The 24,836-nt window shown below is 19.3% G+C and overlaps 4 protein-coding genes across 4 annotated transcripts; 3 read left to right on the top strand and 1 right to left on the bottom strand.

Moving 5' to 3' along the window:
* Positions 1–11,458: 11,458 nt before the first annotated feature.
* Positions 11,459–13,739, top strand: SRAE_X000132100 (G protein-coupled receptor kinase 6; the record flags this gene model as incomplete). The annotated part of the gene is made up of 6 exons (XM_024647630.1): positions 11,459–11,510; positions 11,669–11,768; positions 11,866–12,213; positions 12,264–12,628; positions 12,723–13,643; positions 13,705–13,739. 6 exons carry the CDS (start codon positions 11,459–11,461, stop codon positions 13,737–13,739), a joined length of 1,821 nt encoding a protein of 606 aa, XP_024498785.1.
* Positions 13,740–15,108: 1,369 nt separating this feature from the next.
* SRAE_X000132200 (Hypothetical protein) lies at positions 15,109–16,472 on the top strand (the record flags this gene model as incomplete). The annotated part of the gene is made up of 2 exons (XM_024647641.1): positions 15,109–15,117; positions 15,165–16,472. 2 exons carry the CDS (start codon positions 15,109–15,111, stop codon positions 16,470–16,472), a joined length of 1,317 nt encoding a protein of 438 aa, XP_024498786.1.
* A 1,002-nt stretch (positions 16,473–17,474) lies between these two features.
* On the bottom strand, positions 17,475–17,987 carry SRAE_X000132300 (Hypothetical protein; the record flags this gene model as incomplete). The annotated part of the gene is made up of 2 exons (XM_024647652.1): positions 17,475–17,783; positions 17,856–17,987. The coding sequence occupies 2 exons, from the start codon at positions 17,985–17,987 to the stop codon at positions 17,475–17,477; spliced, it is 441 nt and encodes a 146-aa protein (XP_024498787.1).
* A 4,577-nt stretch (positions 17,988–22,564) lies between these two features.
* On the top strand, positions 22,565–23,429 carry SRAE_X000132400 (Histone-lysine N-methyltransferase SETMAR; the record flags this gene model as incomplete). Its single annotated transcript, XM_024647663.1, has 3 exons — positions 22,565–22,679; positions 22,716–22,958; positions 23,266–23,429. 3 exons carry the CDS (start codon positions 22,565–22,567, stop codon positions 23,427–23,429), a joined length of 522 nt encoding a protein of 173 aa, XP_024498788.1.
* Between the last annotated feature and the right edge of the window lie 1,407 nt (positions 23,430–24,836).

The following is a 24,836-nucleotide window of genomic DNA, read 5'->3' on the forward strand; positions in this document are numbered from 1 at the left end:
TTTTATTCAAAATTATATAATATATCTAATATATTATACTAAAATAATTTTTCTAAAATTTAAATAATACAATGAAGATATTAATATTTAAAATATATATATATATATAGAAATATGTCAAAAAAAAAACGCGGCAATTTAAGATATACTTTATAAAAATGTTTTAATAAATGGATTTTTATATTACTTTTATTTGAAAAAGACAAGTTTTTTTTTGTTTGTATGTAATATATTTTCCTGTATATTATGGTAACATTAAGAATATATATAAGATATTATTAAAATATATAGCCAAAAAAAATGATAATTCTCAACAATTTTATTTTTTATTTATTTTAATACATGTACCTTAAAACAATATGAAATAATATATATTTATTTATATAACTTTTAAATTTATCTAAATATTTTTACAATTCTAAATGTATATATGAGAAAATATATCTATTAAAGTTTTTTTTTTCCCGATAATATCAGACTATAAAAGTCAATTTTAATAAGATTTTTTCTTTTATAGAAAAAAATTTTCAATAGAAATGTAAAGAAGTATTTCCTGGAAAAAATATTAACTTATACAAATAATATTATTCCTTAAAAGTACATATTTAAATAGGTATAATATGAAAAGAAAATTTTTTAAGTAAAATAAAAAATGAGAAAATCTTTTATTATATTCATATTTGCGTTAAATGTTTTTTGTGTCCTAATAATTTGCAAACATTTGTTTATAATTTAATAAAAAAAAAAAGTAGATCACTTTTATAAATTAAAGAGGAAGAATGAAATTAAACGCTTTGGTTAAAAAGTATCAACTATACTTGAGAATTATCTACTATTAGTATTAGAGTAACTAAAATGTACAGTAATAATTTATTTAAGTATAATAAACATTGAACTAAAAAGTATATTATTTTATATATACATCATTGTATATTGAAGTCGATCTTTGGCAAAAGGCTTGTTTCAAAGTAGATTAGATGTACTATATATGTATACATAAGTATATTATAAGAAATATCGAACATTATATATAAAATTAATCTATATTATATATATATATATAAATTTATATATGATAATTATTAATATATATATATATATATATATATATACATATACATAAATTTTTAATATAAATATAAAAAAATTATAATTTAATTTTAATAAAAATTAATAATTAATAAATTTTTTTGTTCTTCTTTATTATTATAAAAAGAGCATTGAATAGTATTATATATAAATAAATTTTTATAATGATATATCTTTTTATATTCTTTTTATATTTATTTTAATATTATATAAAATTTTTGAAAAAATAAAACAAAATTTTAAATATTTAAGTTTTAAAAGACAAAGGAAATTATACCGCCAAAAAGGAAGATGATTCAAAGGAAGTAATAATAAATATATATATATGATTAATACAGATGGTTATTAATCATTATATGTTTATACATTTATACATATATAATAATAATATTAATAAGCTAAAATAAACTTTTAATCATTTATATTAAAAAATTATTTTTACAAGCTTGGAAACTAAAGTCAACAATTAAATTTAAATGTATATTGATAAACTTTTCACTATTAAGTATAAAATGAACAATGAATATATAATAAAATACAATAATAATTTTTGATGTTTTTTTTTACAATTTTTTTGCTTGTTTTTTAAAAATAATTACCTTTTAATATGATGATATATTTATTATTTATCTTTTGACGATGAAATAGTTATGTTTATGCATATAATTTGCCAATAAATTAAACACAAAAATATAAATATTATTATATTTTATCATACATTATTTATAAACAAAAAAAGCTAATTATAGGAAAAAAGAATTTTTAAAAATCTCTTATTTCTCTCTATTGTTTATATAAATCCAATTTTTTTTTATGTTTAATTATTTAAAAAAAAACAAGTAAATTTTCTCATTAAGTGAAACTAAAAGTTTTATTTCAAAATTAATTGCTAGTAAATTATATTTTATAACCGTACTAATTTTTATTATATTTGATTCGTTGATAAAATAAAATAAATATTGATATGATTATTTATTATCATAAATTTATGCATTATTTATGTTTTATCATTATAATAACAGAAAATGATAAAAAAAAAAATAATACTATATCATTAAAAAAGTAATACCAAATTCATCTTTTTATAAAAATGCACAATATAACTAATGAATATATTTATAAATATAATGCTAAATATCAAAAAAAAGAAAGAAATATCTTGTTGTTTTATTTATGAAAAGAAAATACCATTAGATAAAAAGGACATTCTTGTCATTGAATGTTTTCATCACATATATCATATAATGTACGGTGGAACAAGGAAGTTATTTTTTTTAGTGAAATTAAATTTCACTTAATAATAAAGTTTTTAAAAATAAATATGTCATTTTAAAAGGTATATAAAGAAAATATATATTTTTTTTACCGTATAAATATATAAAAAAATTTTAAATAACCTGTTTATAAAAATATTGTTTTCATTTTTTTTGTTATAAAATATAAACTAATTTTAACAATTCAGTTTAATAGAGCTTTAAATATATTTTAATGGTACTACTAAAAAAAACACATTAATATTGTTTAATAATAAAAAAAAAACATTAATAATTTGTAAGAAAAAGAATATGAATAAATTTATATATATTTTTTTTTATCAAAAATTAGTTAGAATATTTGTATAAGTGTAATAAGATTAAAGTATGTATAAGTGTTATATTGTTTTATAATAAAAATTTTATAATTTTAACTTTTGATAATATAAATATAAAACTATGATATAAAATCAACACAATTAATTATTTAATTCAAAAAGTTATTATTTTGATTAAAATAGATATATTTATAAATATGTGAATAAAATTAATTAATCATTTAAACTTTCACTTTTAGATAATGCTTAAATATATTTATATATTGCTATTTTATAATTGGAATTAAAGAATAATCTTATTTTAAATATCAATTAATTGAATAATAAGATGTGAAATAAGAAAAGATACAATATTATTAGGTGTGTAACATGTTTTAAAATAAGTATTTCAACAACTATAAAAAAGTAATTAGAGAATTTAAACATATATTTATATATAAAAAATAATTATAAGATATAAAAATATATCTTTTGGTATATGAAATTAATGAATCAACTACATTTTTTCTTAGTAAATTTTTATTTTAATTATTAATAGGTGATTATAGGAGCCCACTCATAATTATATTAACATTTAATATTATCTTTTTTCAAAAAGATATTTTAGAATAATTATTAATCATTATTTATTTTTCATCTTTGATTGATTGTATTTTACAATTGATTTTTTTTTTAAAACAATTTTTTTAATGTTAATTTGATTATTTTTGTTGTTGTTGTTATTGTTAATAAAATATTTTAATAATGATAATATGTATTGTTATTATGTAAAGTATAAAGTTTATTATGATGTTCTAGTACTTAAAATAAATAAAAATATTTTTAATAATTATTAAAAAAATGTTTATATGTTAATAAATCTTAATAAAAATTTATATTTTAATTCTTATTACATAAAATAATTATGTTTTCAACGACAAAACAAATGAATTTATTTTATTTTATGATAAGTTATACTAATTAAGTTAATTAAAAACAAAGCTAAAAAGATTAAAATAAATATTTTTGCTATTGAAACTTAAATTATAGTGACAAGAAGTTGTTGGAAAAGATATCTGACATATTTTTTCCACCCCCTTCTCCCCTTTTTATATATATAAGTAATATCAGTTTTAAAACTTTTAATTTAATCTTTATCTTTATAAAATGTTAAGTAAGTATCATTCTATTTTTAAACTTTGTTCTTTAATTTTAAAAATAATAGAATTTGGTAAAATTTTTGTTGACTTTTTCTTCAAAATAATGAAATAAAAAAGATAATTATATAAAAATGATGAGGGCAGATTAAGAATTAAATGTCCTTAAATGGATATATATATATATATATGTATATAATTTTTTTTTTATTCTTTATTACCATAAAATTTATTTTTTAACTATATATCTGTAGATATTTAATGCATATGTATAAACATTAAATTTAAATTGGAAATATCTTATTAGAGTATTGTAGTATTAGACATTTTCCCCTTTATTTTTAAATTTCTTCTTATGAATAGTAAGCATTTTTAATATTTTCTTTTCTTTTCTTTATATATTTTTTTACAATCCATGATTTGTTAAAAGATGTTGTAATATGTATCATGAAAAAAAGACTAACAAACCATGTAATTAGTAATATATTAATATTGTTACTAATATTTATTTTCAAGTATATTTGAGGGGAAAAAAATGAAATTTAATATTTTCCTAGTTTAATTAACTATTTTTTTTAATATAAAATTTTTTATTTATTATTTCTAATTCTTTTTTATATTTCAAATGTCTTTTTAATAAAAAAAAATATAATATATATATATAAATATATATATTATGCATATATTGATATCAACAAACGATATATCTGTAATTAGTTTGTAAATATTAATTACTAAAAAATAAAAAGATACTAATTAATAATTATTAAAAAAAATTTTTTTTAAATATAAGCTAAAAAAAATTGGTTCTACTAAAATATTAAAATTCTAAGTATATGAATTTTATGAAAAGTTTAATATAACAAAAAACAAAAAAATAATCATTGAAGTGAGATATATATTAAAAAATTATAAATAGAAAATTTTTAATTATAAATTTTTGTCATGATCCTTTTTTTATTTACGTTATCATTTTTCTTATTCTAACCTTAATATATTTAAGATTAAAAAAAAAATAAAAATAGCTAAATTTGTTTGTCATTTAATGTTCTATTAAAAAACGCTTAATTTACCTCTTTTTTTTTTATTGCCATTTTATTCTAACTGTTATATTTTTTTTTATATCTTCTTATTTTTAACAACACTTATTCAATCTTTTTTAATTGAAAATAGAATAACTTTTTAATTATACTTTTATAATAATGTTATTGAAAAAATATTTTTTTTTTATTAGACCAATTATCCATTTAGTATCATATTATTATATAATGTACTACAATTACTAGTTAATATATTAATAATTAAAAAATATTAATTTTTAAATTAATTCTTAATATATTATAATAATTTAAAATTCTTTTTATTTTTATTAATTATTTGAAAAGAAAGTTAACTTTTGTGTTTTATCATCTCAATATTCTTTTTATATTGTATCAAAATACTTTAATAGTTTCTTTTAAATGCATAATAAGAATTTAAAGATCGTATTTATGGAATATTAAAGTTATATATATTATATATTGTAGACATATGTATATATAAATTTTCAATTTAGTATAGTTTAAGAATTTGCCATTTATATTATTATTTATAATATAAAGAAAATTATTCTTTTCTTTTTAAAAATAAATTTAATATTATATTTTACTGTATTAAAATTTTTTTTATTAAAATATTGTATCAAATAAATTTGTTTTTCTGCAAATTATATCTTTTGATTTTTGAATTATACTAATTGTTTTTTTATTTATTTTTTTTACATAATTATTAATTATAATTTATAAAGAGATATACATTATTAGATTTACTTTAGTTAAAAAAAATATCACTTTTTTTTAATTATTTTATTTAGAAAAATTTTGAAGAAAATATATAAAATTTTAGTTGTAGTAAATGTTATATAAATAAATTATATATTTTTTTAAATATTGTCATTTTTTTTAACTTTTAAATCTACGTTAAATATTGTAAAAAATATTTATCATACAATAATATGTAGTGATTAATAAGATTTATTATTTTTTTAGATTTTAATTTTATTTAAAATAAAAAAAAAATTTTTTAATACGAGCGATTATATGCAAAAACATCTATAAATATATAGCTTTTTATTTGACATAATTTTGACTCCATATCTATAATTATATTAAAAATATATATATATATTATGATATAAAAAAAAATTACTTATAGAATAATGTCATTTTACTTTAATTATGATGAGAAAATGAAAATGAAGTTATATCCTGAAAAGTGCATTTAAATTATGTATATATCACATATGATATTAAAAAAAGTTAGTTAATTTGTTATTTATATTTAACAAATTTAAAAGAATTTAAATATAACAATTATTTAAAATTTAATAATTTATATTATTATTATTCATGCTGGAACTAAAAGTTTGTTTATAAGAAAAACAAAATATAAACTTATTTTTTTTTTGTAAAAACAGTATTTAAATATAATATATTTAATGTCATCATTTTTTAACAACTATTACAAAGTATTATGATAAAAAAAAATTTACTTGTAAAAAAAATCTTCTTATTTTTATATATTTTTAATAAAACAATTATTTTTATGTATAATTACTGTTATGTTGTTTTCCTTTTACTTATACATTAATTGTTAATACTTATGACATAAAAAAAAATCGTTGTAAAATGAAATTTATTTTATATAAAGAATATATAAATAAATAGGAATGACTATAAATTTACAAAATTGTTAGGTATTGTTACATATGATTAGTAAATTTTATATATATATACATATATAGGAAGAAATAAAGTTATCTTTATAAAATATATGATAAAATCAAAGATATTCCGTTGATGTTGTCTACGTCATCATCAGAAAATTTCGTTAAATATTCTTTTTATTGTTTAAAATACTTTCATTTCCCTTATCCTATTTTTCCTCATTGACTAATCTACATATTGTTTGGTTTATAACTGTACAATATTTATTAATACAATAGTTAGTAGTTAACTACGTCACAAAAATTTTATTATTATCTTTACCTATATATTATATCATGTTTGTTGATTTAACAATATATAATAAGTTTAACTCTATTTAATTTTATTCACTCATAAATCACTAAATATATTTATTATTATTAATAATATATTGTGATATATTATATTTACAAAAAAAAAAATTTTTGTTTTCTTTTATATGAAAAAATATTACATTTAATTTTATTTTTTAATTAGAGTATCTTTAAAAAATTTTTTTTTTCTTTTTATTGAATCTTTTTAATTTAGCATAGAAAGAGTAACCTTTTCAATTATAAAAAGATAAATCTTATCACAAAACTTAAAAATAAGAGTTTTTTTTTTATCAACTCTTTCTATATTTCAAGTATCAATTGCATGGAGGAGATTGATGAAGAAAGATTGAGTATATATATATATATATATATATATGTATATATATTTGGAAAAGGTCTGTCATCAACATTTGTCTATCTACTAAAACACTATCTTTCTCCCCTTATTATAGATAGTATATTCTTAAAATATTTATTTTTATCCCTTTTCTAAAAGTCCTTTAAAAGAGACCTGGTCTGGTATCTGAGAATATTTTGTTGTTTTATATACCAAAACTAATAAAATACAAATTTTTAAATTGACAATAAAATGTCAAATGTAAAATGACTCGAAGATATTACATATTAATATTAATATACTAACATTATTAAATTTTTAGAAATAATTTTTAATTCTATTACTTTTAAATGAAATATTTTTACATTTATTTATATTTATGTACTTTTTTTTTTTCTGTTTATATTAATATTTTATTGTAACTTAACTAATTTATTAAACATTTATTAGTATTGCATAAAAAATATATATATAATGATCATAAAATTATTTTTAAATGTATATATAAATTTATTTTTTTTTATTAAAAATACCTTATCATTAAAAAATCTTTTTTATAAACTTTACCCTAAGTTGTTAGATAGGAAATAACATAAAAAGATAAACATACCTACAATAGATATAAAAATGAAAATCATTAATGATTATTATCTTTTAATCAATTTTGTATCTTTTTTTTAATCAATGTTCATAAGTCCCAAAAATTTTATGCACAACTTTTATAATGACATTTTAAAAAAGAATATATTCATTGATAGTTTTTATATTCTAATTAATATGTATATATAGACTACATTTTATGTATGTTTTATTCATCTACTATTTTGCAACTTAATTTTTTATTTATTTATTTTTTTTATTATATACATGTTAACAGACGGCATTTATTTATATATAAAAGTATTTATATTATTTTTGCAAAAGATTTCTTCATATAATTTTTTTGACCATCATTTTAGTTTATATATATATATATATATATATATATATATTTGAATGTGTAAATAAGAGTATCCCTCACTTTGATAACAACAAAATTATATTATTAAAATAAAATGAGTGGATATATATGTATGCTTTCAATACAATTACTAATTAATAATGATATATTCATACGCCTTCTTGTAATTTGTTGTTAATATTTTAAGAAACACAAATTTATATCAAGTGCTTAACAGAATATAATCTATAAATTATTGTTTTTATTAAAAAAATTTTTATAAAAAAGTATAAGAATACCTTTTTGATAAAAAAATTTATAAAATTTGTTTTTTTTTGTGTTTAATATTAATAATTACACTTTAAGAATTATTATATTTATTTAATTTTATCATATAAAAATGAATATATCTTAAAATAATATATTTATCTATCTTTTTTTTTTTAAAACTTTGTTTAATATATTTTTTTATTTTAATAGTATAAGAAGGTGTTTTAACAATTTCATAAAATATAATATAATTATATATAAAAATCTATATGAAAGAAAGAAATTAATAGAATTATACTACTTGGTAAAATTTTTTAAATATTTTAATAATAAGAAATAATGTTTAAAAATTTCTAATTTATGAAATTTTTAACTTTAAAATATTATATTCATAAGTGTTAACGCCTTTTTTTGATATTTCATAATTATTATAATAATTTAAGATAAAGTTGTTATTAAATATTTATTATTTTTAATTAAAAATAAACATTAAATATTTTATAAATAAAAGTAGTAGAAAAGAAAAACCTATTAATTTATAAATTCATTTTGATATTATTAATTTTTATAAATTATTTTATTAAAAGTTATAATAATTAAAAATTTAAATTATTTAATTTAAATTTTTTTTTTTGCTATTTAACAATCAAAATATTTTTCGAAACCACTTGGCATTTCTATTACAATGATTAAGGCAATATAAAATCATAGTTTCAGGCTATTAAATGATTATTAGCTTCTATTAACTATTTGCAACTTTCACATAGGGTGATTATTAATTTATAATATTTCCTTTATTAAGAAATACAAGAAAGTTTTAGAATGATTTAAATTTTTTATATATACATTTAGATAATATATATTTCTTTTTCTTCTTTTATTAAAATTAAATAAAAAATTTTTTATGTATTATATTACATTATTAGAAAAACTTATTATATTTTTTATATTATTACTAATTATTATTAATAATTTGTTATAACTAAATAATTAGAAGAAAAAAAAATAAAATTTCTTAAATTATTCTTAATAAAAGTTTAAAATTATTTGTTGTTATTAAATGCTAAATGTTTTTTTCATAGGTAAGTAAGTAAAATTAAATTTCTTTTTTTATTTTAAATAATAAATTAGACATATATTTTTATTTTTTTTTTATATCAATAATATATAATATTGAATTATCATTAGAAATATCTTTTAAATTTCTATCTTTCGTTTATACATATATATATATATAGTGAAAAAAACTTTTTAAAATTTAAGTTTTTATATAAGTAAGCAACTATTTTGTATATTTATAAGTATCAATTTTATAATCATACTTTAAAAATTTCCCATGACAATTAATTTAACTTTTTATTCTATTTAAAATGTTTCCTGTAAGATATGAAGAAGGAGATAATATAAAGAAAGTATTAAAAGTATTAAATATTTTTATCATATAAAGTAATATTTATTAAAATAATTGTATTGTCTTTATAGTTAATAGTGAGGAAATGGAAAAGAGTGATTTAAAACAAAAAAGATGATTAGTTATAGTGAGACTGAACCTCTAAAATATCAAAAAATAAAATTATTCTCGAAATTTGACTGTCCTATTTTTATACATACTTTTTATTTAAAATTTATATATATATATATATATGTATATATATTAGACTTTTAGCTATCTTCCAAGTGTAAGATAAAAAGAGTAAAATTAAAGGAAAGGGTACATATTTTTATGTTTAAACAAATTTTACATAATGACAAGCCTCTATACTACAATCTTTGGGGTGTTGTATCTTTAACATTTTAAATATATATGTATTTGTTGGTACATATAGGAAATCGAGAAGGAAAAATGGAAGCTTCAAAGTATTATTGTGTCAAATTGTGAATATATATGTTTTTTTTTATATTAAAGTTAAAAAAAATAATAAGTTAAAATGGTTAAAAACTTTAACCGATTTTTGTTATTTCATTTAATCTTTCTACTACCACATATTTATCATTTATTTTTTTATATCAAAAAAAGTCTTTTTTTACATTTAAATTTTTTTTTTTCCAATAGAAAAATAATATTAAAAAATTATTTTATTATAATACTATATATATATGTATATATATACATTCATTTAATTATAATGAAAACATTTGATACAAGCAAAATAATTTAATGTATAATTTTAAAATAATATTAAGTTTACTTATTATTTTCTTATAAAAAAAATTTATTATTTTATATTTCTAAATAAGAATATATACTCTTATTTGTTATTAAATTATGAAATAAATAATTAATTTTTATCAATTAAAGTAATTATAATTAATCAAAGCTTTATATATAAATTTTTTTTTTTCTTTAAAAATTTCTTTAAAATAATTGTAATTTAAAAAAAGTAATTTTAATTAATGTAACTTTAAAATAAAGTACAAACTATACAGTAAATTTAATTAATATATAGTAAAAATTTAATATATTAAATTTTAAACTAAATTTTTATTCTTAAAATAAATTTATACATATATAAAATGATTGTTATATGTTGTATAAATTTTTGATTTATATATATATATGTGCATAATATAACTATGTTTTTTAAGATTCATATTTAATTTGTTTTTGTTTTTTTTTCTTTTAACAAATTAATGCTTTTCGTAAATATTGATAAACCTTGTTAAATATCATCTTTATGATTTTATTAAATTTTTTTAAAATGTTTTTCAGCTGTTTTTACTTGCAACGTTAATTTTTGCAGAAAAGAATTCATTTTTGTTACGTATTTAAAGGAGAAAATAAAAGAAATAAATTTATATTTTTTTTAAGATATATGAAAATAAACAATCTTCAAGAGTATGATCCTAAAGTTGCAATTAAAAAAAAATATATTTTAGTTTAAAAGATAATTTTATATTATTCAATATACTTTATTTTTCCACCTTTTAAATTAAAAAAAAAAGTTATATATAATACTTTTCTTTTGCCATTAAATTTACCATTACTTTGATAAAGTTAGGTTAAGGAAATATCTTCTTTTTTTTAAAACTGAAAAGAATGGAGATTGAAAATATTGTAGCAAATACTGTTTATATTAAGGCAAGAGAAAGTAAGTTTTTTTTTTCATTTAATATAAATATATAATTTGAAAAATATCTTGTTATTATTTTAATATTTTCTCATTATTATTATTATTATTATTATTATTATTATTATTATAATTCATAATATTTACTATTTCTTGATATTAAAATAATTTGTTTTCAGGTGGTGGGCAGAAGAAAGGAAAAAGCAAAAAGTGGAAAAATTATTTACAATTTCCACACTATTTAGAATGTCGTTATTTACGTAATACTTTAGATATAAGGTACGTTAATTAATTTTTTTTTTTTAAATGATTGTTAAATTAAAATTATTCAACTACTTTTGTGATAATGATATATAATAATTATTATTATTTCTAGTTATTCATATATTGTTGATAAACAACCAATTGGAAAATTATTATTTGAAGATTTTTGCAATACTAATCAACAATATGAATATTGTTGGCATTTTTTACAAAAAGTTGAAGAGTACGAAACAAATGATGATGATGAAGAAGTAAGAAGAGAATTAGCTAAAGTTATTTATACATTTTTAACGACTAATAGTAATGAAAATATAACTGATTTTAATGGACAAAATAATGGTTATGTACCAGATTGGTGTGATTTTTTAGGACACCATGTAGTAGAACAATGTTTAAAAGCTGCAAAAGAAGCTAGTACAGCTACCGAACCAACTGGGGATATATTTTCTGAAGCTAGCAAGTATGTATAAATTAAATATTTTTAAATTAATTTATCTATTTTTTTTTTAGACTTGTACGCTCTTTTTTAGCAGAAATTCCATTTAAAGAATTTACTGATTCTATTTATTTTAAAAGATATCTTCAATGGAAATGGCTTGAAAGAAGACCTGTCGATAAAAGAACTTTTAGATTATATAGAGTTTTAGGTAAAGGTGGATTTGGTGAGGTATGTGCTTGTCAAGTACGAGCTTCAGGAAAAATGTATGCATTAAAAAAACTTGAAAAGAAAAGAGTTAAAAAACGTCATGCTGAAACATTAAGTCTTAATGAAAAACAAATTTTGCAAAAAATCAATTCACCATTCGTTGTCAGTTTAGCTTATGCTTATGAAACAAAAGATGCATTATGTTTAGTTTTAACACTTATGAATGGAGGTATGTTTAATAGAAATAAAATATAGATAGATATATAAATAATGTATATCTAATTTCATAAATACAAAATCCATTAATAAATTAAAAATTTTAGGTGATCTCAAATTTCATCTTTATAACTTATCACCTGGTGGTTTTGAGGAAAAAAGAGTGCAATTTTATGCAGCAGAAATTACATTAGGTCTTCAACATTTACATAAAGAAAAAATATTATATAGGGATTTAAAACCAGAAAATATTTTATTAGATGATTATGGTCATGTTAGAATTTCTGATTTAGGTTTAGCTGTTGAATTAAAAGATAACGAACCAATTAAAGGACGTGTTGGTACTGTTGGATATATGGCACCTGAAATTGTTAAAAATGAAAGATATTCATATGGTGTAGATTGGTGGGGACTTGGATGTCTTATTTATGAAATGATTGAAGGTAAAGCACCATTTAGACAACGTAAAGAAAAAGTTAAAAGAGAAGAAGTTGAAAGAAGAGTAAAAGAAGATCAAGAAAAATATTCTGATAAATTTAGTGAAGCTGCTCGTACATTATGTAGAGGATTACTTCATAAAGAACCTAGTTTTAGACTTGGTTGTAGAAGAGTTGGTAAACCTGAAGAAGGTGCTGAAGAAATTCGTGCACATTCATTTTTTATAACAGGTGATTCAAAAACACAAAGAGAACCTGTACCTTGGAAAAAAATGGAAGCTGGAAAACTTGTACCACCATTTTGTCCTGATCCAAGAGCAGTATATGCAAAAGATGTTCTTGATATAGAACAATTTAGTACTGTTAAAGGTGTTCGTTTAGATTCAACTGATGCTCAGTTTTATGAAAAATTTAATACTGCTTCAGTATCTATTCCATGGCAAAATGAAATGATAGAAACAGAATGTTTTAAAGAACTTAATATATTTTATGTCAATGGTCAATTAGTTCCTGATCTAAGACCTGATGCAGCTCCAAATGGGCGTAGTGTATCAACTCAAAGGCCAAGTCTCTTTTCCCGTCTTTTTAAACGTAGGGTTTGTCTATATCTTAATATTTCTTCATTTATATTAATTTTTTAATAATTTTTTAGCAGTCATGAATTGTTATAAAGGTAGTGAACAATAAATTCATCCAGGAAAAAAGTGTTATTAGATGTTGCAATAGAGAAGATATACTGATAGAAATTTTCATCAATTGGTAGTATATACTGTCGTCAAGCCGGGTTTTATAAAAAATAAAAACAAAGAACAACTTCAAAATAGAAAGAATAATCATATAATATATTTGAAGTTGCCAATACTATTATAATGGTCTCAAATAACTATCCAAATTGGTGTAAATATATTAAATGAAAAAAAATATATTTAGTATATTTTTTTTACATAACATTTTTGATAAAATTTTTATATCAATTGTTTGTAATTTTCATGACCACTAATTGCAAAGTTTGAAATTCTTAATATCGTTCTTATAAAATAAATATTTATACCATTGTATACTGTTTAAAAAAAAAGTTTTTTTATATTACTTTTTTATGTCGATTAAATTTGCTAATTTTTTTTAAACAAAAACGTTTAAAAAATAGATTAGAATAAAAAAATATATGTAAATAAAAATTATCTTTTCTCATTTTATCTTTTTAATAAAATAATGATAGCCTAATTGTCTTAATATTTTATATACATATAGTATTTTTATAAATTAACATAAAAAAATTTGATAATTATTTTGACTTTTCTTTTCATTCAAAAAATATGAAAAAGTTATGTTTTTCTAAATTTAAATATTTTTTTCATAAATCTACTGACAAATTCTATATAAATAAATACATCGTATTACATCAAACTAATGTTTATATTTAAACTAATACTTTATTTTATGTTATAACATTATAAAAAAAAATAATAGTAAATAATTTTTATTAAATATAAATTTATGCCAGAATAAATAATTTTAGAATTTTAAAATTGTAATTTAGCTTGTAGTCATTGCATTTAAATAAAATTATAGTAATTTTATTCATCATATGAAGATAATTTTAAACAAAATATTAAATTAAAAATTGTTAAATTTCAACCTAAATATTATCATTTCATTAGTTGAATATAAGTTTTTTGTTAATTAAATAAAAATGAAACTTTTAAAAAAGAAAAATAATATTTGTTTTTATTTAGCTCATAAGATCAAATAAATTTTATTTTATTTCATTATTTAATAATGATTATTTAAAATATCGTAATATTTAAGAGTTAACTGATAAGTATATATTCTTGATAATTGAAACAACATAAACAGGAAAAACTAGCTTTAATTGCTTCTGTAAATATTTTTTTAATAAGATTTAAATTACATTAAAAGTTTTTTTGTTGATAAAAAATTAATATATAAAGTAGTAAAATTATAAAATATTTATCAGCATTACAAAATATCTTTGAAGATAATGGCTAGCAAAACTTTTACTTTTTTGGCTCTTTTATTTTTTATCTTGTTTTTAATGGGAGAGGTAATATATATATTGTTTGAAAATTGTAAAATATTATTTTTTTTTAGATGTCGGTAATACGTGAAAAAAGACAATGTTCCTGTCAACAGCCAATGCAATCTCCATGTTCCTGTTCACAGACAGCTCAGCCATCAGTTTCATGTTCATGCCAACTATCAATTACAAGTGGGACAAATTCATGTAATTGTAATAATCAACAATATAGTTCACCACAAATTTCATCTCAATGTTTGAATACTTGTCAAGATAGTTGTCAAAATTCATGTTCTACAAGCTCATCAGTTCAAAATACAAATGGATGTTCTTCTGCATGCACAACTTCATGTAGAAATGCTTGTGGTCAAAATACACCACTTTCTAATCAACAAACAGTTCAATACATCTCTAATGTTGATAACTCAAATTGTGTCTCCAACTGTCAAAATCAATGTTCACAACAAGCTAATCCAACATCATGTATTAATTCATGCCAAGATCAATGCAGCACTTCTTCACAAATCGGAATAATTCCACAATATTCTGATAATAACTGCCAGACCAACTGTCAAAATCAATGTTCACAACAAGCTAATCCAACATCATGTACCAATTCATGCCAAAATCAATGTAGCACTTCTTCACAAATCGGAACAATTCCACAATATTCTGATAATAACTGTCAGATCAACTGTCAAAATCAATGTTCACAACAGGCTAATCCAACATCATGCATAAATTCATGTCAAAATCAATGCAGTACTTCTTCACAAATTGGAATAGTTCCGCAATATTCTGATAATAACTGTCAGACCATCTGTCAAAATCAATGTTTACAACAAGCTAATCCAACATCATGTACTAATTCATGCCAAGATCAATGCAGCACTTCTTCACAAATCGGAACAATTCCACAATATTCTGATAATAACTGTCAGACCAACTGTCAAAATCAATGTTCACAACAAGCTAATCCAACATCATGTACTAATACATGCCAAAATCAATGTAGTACATCTTCACAAATTGGAATTGTCCCACAATATTCTGATAATAACTGTCAGACCAACTGTCAAAATCAATGTTCACAACAGGCTAATCCAACATCATGTACTAATTCATGCCAATCACAATGTAATTCTGGTACCACAATAATATCTATTTCACAAGGAACAACAAATAATTGTCAATCTAATTGTCAAAATCAATGTCAACAACAGCCAAATCCAACATTATGTACAAATCAATGCCAATCACAATGTTCTTCTAATTATAGTGATGTTGTAGCACCATGCCAATATACAACAACAGGAAACAATTGTTCTTGTCCTACAAATTATACTCCCTGTAATAGTGGAAGTACATGCTGCAAGAAATAAAAAAATGAGGAAGATTTTGTACAAATAGAAAATTTTAAATATATGTTAAAAAAGTTAACAATTTTTGTATATTGAAATATTGAACATTTTTAATGTTAGACAAATAAAATTTTAGTTTAATATATAATTGTATTTTAAAAATTGTTATTTTTCTTTCAAGTAATAAACTGTATGCATAAAAATATTTTAAACATTGAATATAAATTTTTTTTAAATTTCTATACTTTTTATTCTTTTGTGACTTTAATACCAATATTTATAAATTTCTACTACGGATAAAAAAATATTATGAATTCTGAAAAAAAAAACAAAAAATGTCGTACTTTTATAAACAAATGTTTAAAAATTTATAAAAAAAATCTTTAATAGAAAAATTTTTTTAACTTATATAAATTTGTTAAAATGGTTTTAAAGATTCAATATAAATTGTTTAATTTTTTTTTGTAAACATTTCAAATTTTTTTTTATTTCGAATAACCACTTGTTTACTATCTTGAAATAGTTTAAATGAAAAAATTCGGTACTATTTAACATTATGCCTACCACTTTTTGATTTCATATAATTTATTTAAAAATTAACGAAATTAAAAAGTTTTTAAAAAATAAATACCCTTAAATGTTTCCAATAAAATAAAAAAAAAATTAAAAAAAATTTATTATTCATTTAAAAAGTCATTAAAAGTAATAATGTCCCTTAAAATGGACTCAAATTCATTATCTTTATTTTTCTTCCTCCATGTAAATTCGTGCATGTACCTCTCCAACATGCTTCTGTGTGTCCCATTCTGCCTCTTGAATCTCTTCTTCACTAACCTCCAGACTCTTTCAATGTTTTGGGTATGAGCATTTGTCAGTGGATCCACAAAATTGTACTTGTGGTTCACCTTCAGGTGCTCATACCCAGAAGCACCTACTTAAGAGTATCCCTTCCACATATCCGAGATAATAAGGGTTTCTGAGTAAACCCTTCTCTTCAGCACTTCCATCAACGTTTCTGAAGTCTTATCTGCAACAGGCTCTACAAAACATTCTTTGGTCTCCCTGCAGATCCCTCCAAAGCACCACTGCTGCCCCAGCATTCTTCCGCTGCGCGAAAAGGGTTTCATCAACCTCCACAGTTAACCCTTTTCCTCCAATCTTATTTTCGTTCTTCTTCTCCATAAAAAGGCACACTTCTTTCAGAAGACTGTTCCAGTCCACAGTTTTAACTGGAGACACGTCCAATTCCCTTTTTATTCTTTCCCCAGACGAATCTTTATTTGCCCAATAATAAATGAACATAATTACCGTTTTTAGTGGCATTTTGGTTCCCTGAAACCATGTTCCGACCCGCACATTAACTTGTTTTCTGCAGCTTCTAAGACTACATCACCATCTAATCACTGCGCCAAAAGAAAGCTTTATTTCATGACCATTTTCGCATTCCTTTGCTTCAGGAATTAAACCACGTTTTTGAAGAGATTTTACAGCTGCAGTTTCATCTGGGATTTCTTTATTAAGTTGAAAAGAATTCATTTTTTATTAATTTACTAAAACAATTAGTAAATTTTATCCAAAAAAATGAATCTAATATCAAATACCTCTTGTTTCCCTTTGCTTTTTTGGTTATTTATGCAAAAAATTAGTTAATTTACGTTTTTATCAGTAAAAAAAAAATTTTTTTTAACTTCTTTATATCATTACCAATTACCTATATGTTAATTTATGTGCAAAAAAAGTTTTTATTATCATTAAATTACATGAAATTAAAAAGTGGTGGCCATCTAATGAAATAGTAGCCCAAAAACTTTCAAAAAGATTTTTTTTTATTATAAAGAAATATATTGTAAAACATAAATTTTGTACATTAATCATTATGTAAAGCATAATATTGTACTTTTATAATTGTAGAATTTTGAGACACATTAGTGTGCGCCTATTCATTATCTCTTTGAATATATATATCTTATTTTAAAATTAGGTTTCATTTTTTATAATAGTTAACTGTTAAGAAACTCATACCTAGTAAGTTAATATTCTAATGAGTAAATTATTAATAAAATTATAAGTGGCCACTAGTAGTATTTTGTTTTGTATTAATTTTGTGTTGAGATTGATAATAAAAGTTAAATTAATATTTAATTTGGTTTCTGATAGGATACTCCATACAATTGTTATTTAATCTCCTACACACAAGTGTCTTAAATAAAAATTCCTATAATCCATTAAAAAATATTTAAATTTAAAATGCATAGTAAAAATATTTTTTTTTATGGAATACTTTCAAAATTATTACAATTAAATAATAAATTATCTTAATCTGGATAAAAGCAAAAATGAACTCTAAATAATTATATATATAAGATAATAACAATTTAATAGCAATTTATTTTGTTATTATACAAAAACAAGAGTAATGAGAATTTTGATGTTACAGAATAAAAAAATAGTATATTTAGATAATAATAAAATAAAAAGGTTATAGATATTAATTAGTAAAATGTTTTAATTTAAAAAAATGATACAATAATTTAAAATATTGCAATATAACTTTAATATTTTACTTTGGTAACATTGTTTAAAAATTTATTAATTATTTTTTTTAATTTTGATGTTAATTTTTTTCAATGATAAAAAATTTAGCAATGGTTTTTTTTTAAATTAACTTACCATTTTGTGTGCAAATTATAAATTGATTTATTTTTTTATGTTAAATAAAATTTGATTTTCCAATTATTACTTATAATACTTAAAAATGAAGTTTTTGATTAATAATTTAATCTAAGACTTTTTATATCATTTACTTAATAAATAAAAATAAAATGTTAAAGTTTTTTATTTATATATTAAAAACGATTCCAATGTTAATGGTATTTGGAAAAGTAGCTGTAGTATCATTAAACACTATGCTCACAATATAATTTATTTAATTATTTTTGTAAATTTGTTGTTCTATAAAATTATTTTATTTAAGAGTATTTTATTTAATCTCTTAGTAGAAAAAGTTTTATTATTTATAATGTTTAGTATACTAACACCAGCAATATTGTTTTATGATAAATATGTTGAAGAAATTTGATAAATAACGTGTTTTACAACATTTTATTGTCAGAGAGCAATAAATATATCATTAACAAAACCATTTATATTAATTATTTCTTGAAAAAATAAATAATTTAACAAAGTTTTTAGAAACATCAATATATTTTTATTGGTTTTTTTTCTATATTCTTAATATTAACGATTATATTAATTGCAAGATTATCAAAATTAAATTAAATTATGAAATTTTTAATATTATTTGTTAATCAAAGACAAAATTTTATGTTTTGACAATATTCTAAACTCATAATATTGATAACATCAAAACAAAAAAAAATAGTAAAATAAGCTTTGAAAAGTATTTTTTAGAATTTTTGTTATCCATAAAAAAACCATAAAAAATACCAATTTGTTGGTAAAAAAAAGTTTTGCCATTTTTTTTAAAAAGCATGACATCGACAAATATAAATGAATAAAAATTTTTTTAGTATTTTCATGAAAAAATATTGTTGAGATACAAATTATATTTATCGTTTTTACAATAAAATATATATATTGTGTATAGTATAACTAAACAATTAAATTATAAACTTTGGTATACAAGTTATGCTTTCTTATTGTATTGTATTTTACATTTTTATTATCAAATAAAATATAATTGTTTTTAAATAATTAAAAAAATGAAAAACGTTTTAGTAAAATCCAATAAACTTTTTTCCATTGCCAAAGACATTTTGAAACACTTCAGTTACAATGAAACCCAACTCAAGAGTTTGAAGTAATTAAATATAATATCATTAATATTTTTTATGTTGTAATTTTATTACTTCAATAAAGTATATTTATATTAAATTACTTGATTATTATAATGATAGCGATTTCATAAATTCTGGCAACAGGAAAATTTTTTTATAGATACTAAAGTCATTTTAAAAATTTTTGACTTCACTATGATAAAATAAATATTTTAGCTTGATACTTTTTTTACAATTCGATGTACTTCCTATCAAGTTTAATGCATTTTTAAACATTGGAATTATAATGCTTTTATATCTTCTTGAAAATGACCTTTTTTTAGACTTTCAAAACAATTGTTTATCATCTCTTATAGCTTTCATTTGAAAATATCGTCTTCTACATAATATTTTTTGCATTAGGAGTAAGAAAATAATTTGAAAGAGTAAAATATTAATAATATATGACAAAGGCAATGATTCATATTTTAATTTTTAACTTTTATCAATTAATTATGACATATATAAAACGCACACATTATTCTGATGAAAAATAATTTTTTTTCTTGTCTAAATCAGATTTTTTTATGGATATTTTGATCAAACTGTTCTAAAAGTCAAAAATATTATTTACTAGTTACAGTTTCCTTATTTGGAAGATAATACCTAAGCAAATATTTTATAATTTTTAAAAATTAGTGCTAAAACTTTTCGAATAAGAAATCCTGATTTTATCTTTTAAGACAGAAAAGAATTGATTATTTTTAAGTATTAATAACTGATAAACAAAGTAATACATTAGTTTTAAATTTTTTTTTATGATAAAAATTTGCACTCTAAGAAAAGCTATTTTTCGGTTGTATATTTATTTATTAATAATACTTTATTCCGGAAACTTTTCAAATTCTCCTAGTAATTTATAAAAGTTATTAATGATAACATAATTTTTAATATATCCTGTTATAATGAATGTCCTAATAATGATTATGTTAACTGTAATTACAATATTCCTTTTTTTAAATATACTTGATGAATCAGATAGCAAATTAAATATAATTTTTGAAATATAGAATTATTAGGTAATTAAAAATTTTTTTATAGTAACAGATTTAATATTCTTATGTCTGAGACACTTTCTTATATTTAAAAGGTATTCTAGAATGATTCTCATTTTTAAATAATTGTGTAATATTAATAAATAATAAAACAGTATAAGAATGATTTTGAGAACATTCTTAATAGTTAATTTCTTAAATATTTTTATACCCGTTTTTCCTAATAAATGTTTTTGTAACTTATATATTTGTATATTTCATTACCAATTCTTAAGATACCGAGTCCGTTAAATAATGAATAATAGTTCCACAAAATTAGATGCCGCAATATTTCTAAATGAAGTTTGAAAATCAAAATTATCATATTGTATAATATACTGCAGTTATATCAAAAAATTTGTAAAAAAAACTCAGAGATAAATATAAATAAAAATAAGTGTAAAATTTATGGATTGTCAATGATTACTTTTAAGCTAATAAAAGTATAAATAAACTTATGAAACAATAAGGTTGAGGAAAGGTTAAAAATAAAACACTAAATTAATAATAAGTCAAACTAAATAACTTCTTTTTATTAATATAAATTAAATTTACGCACATTTTGTACATAAATTAGTACTTTATTAACAATAAACTAATGTCATGATTTTTGATCCTGTATGAAAAAAATATTTATAAAAAAATTATAATTTTAAATTTCTTAATTTAGCAATTAAAAAACTGTTTTCATTTTTTTAACAATAAAAAAGAAAACAATCTAACAAAAAAAACCACAATAAGTTAATTATAAATAAAAATAAATAACTTTATAATTAATAAATAAAGTTATTATATTACAAAAATAACATGAATAAATATTTATTTTGAATTTAAGTAATTTATAACCTTTTTTATTATCTCTCTACAAAGCTTATTAATATAATATTTTTCGTTTTGTGAAAAAGAAAATGAAACAAGTTTTTTAAAATGTCTTTATATTTAAATTTATCATTTTTTAAATTATATTTTGTACTTTTTCTTTTTTATTAAGAGTTTAACCATATAATATTTTTTTTAATTCTAGACAATGATCTAACACAATTAAATACTATATTTTAAGTTTTTCCATATTAAATATAGTTTTTTTTTATAACTTAAGCTATCGGCTAACTTTTTAAACGATTTAGTAACAGTTTTGAAGACTTAAGTATTTTCTTGATTCCTGAGAATCTGTTTTACAAATTTACATAAAAAAAAATGATAAAAATGGCAAAAAAAAAATCTTTTTTATCAATTTATTAAAATGCCTTTTATTAATGAAATTCGCATTATTTTTCTATATAAAATCAAAAGCAGAACAAATACATTAAGAACAGCGCGAAATTTAAATGAAGCTTTTGGAGAAAATCTTATTAGCCGTGCGACTGCAAAAAGATAATTTAACAAATTTAAAGAAAGAGATGAAAACTTTGAGAATGAGGAGCATGAGAGACCGGAATCAGAAGTGGATAACGAAGAGCTGAAGCGCGTAGTAGAATCCAATCCACGTCAAACGGTCAGAGAAATTGCGGGGACATTAGAAGTTTTAAAATCTAGCATTTCACGCCATTTGCAGCAAATTGAAAAAGTGAAAAAGCTAGATCAATGGATACCCCATGAACTGACCGAAAGTCAAAAAATGTTGCGTCTTGAAACTTGTTCTTCTTTTCTTTTGAGGAACAAGATAGAATCATTTTTGGATAGAATCGTGACCTGTAATGAAAAATAGATTCTTAACGACAACAGGAAACGAACTGGTCAGTGATTGGATAAAAATGAAGACCCAAAACAGTTTCCAAAACCACAGTTAACGGCAAAGAAAATTATTGGTAACTGTTTGGTGGTCTTCTAAGGGACTTCTTCATTACGAATTTATGAAACCTGGTGAATCAATCAATTCTGAAGTCTACTGCCAATTATTGGATAAAATTCACCAAAAACTGTTTTAAAAATAGCCATCTTTAGTCAATAGAAAAGGGCCAATTTTTCTTCATGATAACGCGCGCTCACATGTTTCAAGAATCACGCTTCAGAAGCTGAATGAATTAAAATTTGAAACTCTCTTTCATCCTCCTTATTCTCCAGATCTTTCTCCAACAGACTTCTATTTTTTCAAGCAGTTGGACTAATTTCTGAAAAATAAAGTCTTCAAAAACGAAGAAGCAATAAAATCTGCCTTTGAAGACTTTATCGGCTCCAGGGACGACAGTTTCTACTCAAATGGAATAAGTAAATTACCATTGCGTTGGCAACAATGTGTAGATTCTAATGGTTGTTATTTTAAATAAAAATCTTTATTTATCTTCGATTTATGCGTATTTAAACTTTTTTAGCATAAGTGGCTCATTTCATATGGTACAACTTAATATTATTATTCTGAAGTATGATAGTACAAAAATTAAATTATGCTTTATCGTATAATAACGTTTTTATTATTAAAATTTTATGTCATTATTTTAAAGAATATATAAATTTTTACAATCAGAACATTATAACATTAATTTTATTATGTTTATATGAAATAATTATCGTTTATATATTATGTAATTCTAAGATTTTACAAAAATTATAAAATGTTTATGACGGATGATAATATTTTTTTTTACTATTTTAACTATCTTTTTTTTTGCAAAAAAAATTGTTTCTCATTTTAAATTTTATCACTTTTCTATTCAATTTTGATGACTAGTAATAGATATTAAAATTTAAAAAACGAAAAAAATCATAATCTTTTATTTTTCCATTTCATAATTCAAAGTGATCTACAAAATTTTTTTTTTTATTTGAAGCTTCAATAATAAAAAAAGTAATTTCAATATTTTTTCATATTTTTTTTTATTTATTGCTATAGTACAACTTAATAATAATAATTATTAGTTAATTAACTAGCACAAGACATTAGTAAATCTAAAAGTTAAAATATTTAGTGTAACCAAAAACGAGATGAAAAAACTGATTACTCTAAGAAAACACTAACTTTTAAATACACGAGAATAATATGACAATTTTTCAGTGATGATTATCAGTCATCAAATTATAATTCTTTTCTTATTAATGATATCAAAAGTAATGAATGAAAAAGTTTTGAATATATAAAAAATTGGTTTTATTATATATAAAGTACTTATTTTATTGAGAAATAATTCAAAAAAAGAAATTTTTTATAAATTAAGATGAACAAACTTAAAAAAATTTTACATATTTCTATGGAAAAAAAATAATATAATGAGTTTTAAATTAAAAAAATGTTACTTTATTTATGTCATTATTAAAATAGCAAATTTGCTTTTTTTATTCAATTTTTAAAAAATTTTTATTGTTGTGCATAATCTTTTAAAATGATTAAAAAAGTAATTAAATTAAAATTATTTTTTTTTTTTAATTTTATTAACATGTACAAAAAAAATTTAAACTTTTAAGAATATTAGCTGTATACATAAATAATGTTTTGATAAAAAAACGCATCAGATGACGTAATTTATTTTTTAACAATATAGTTATTATTAATGTACTTAAATTTAAAATATAAAACAAAA

This window comes from Strongyloides ratti, scaffold srae_chrx_scaffold0000002, assembly GCF_001040885.1.
Source record: "Strongyloides ratti genome assembly S_ratti_ED321, scaffold srae_chrx_scaffold0000002".
NCBI lineage: Eukaryota > Metazoa > Nematoda > Chromadorea > Rhabditida > Strongyloididae > Strongyloides > Strongyloides ratti.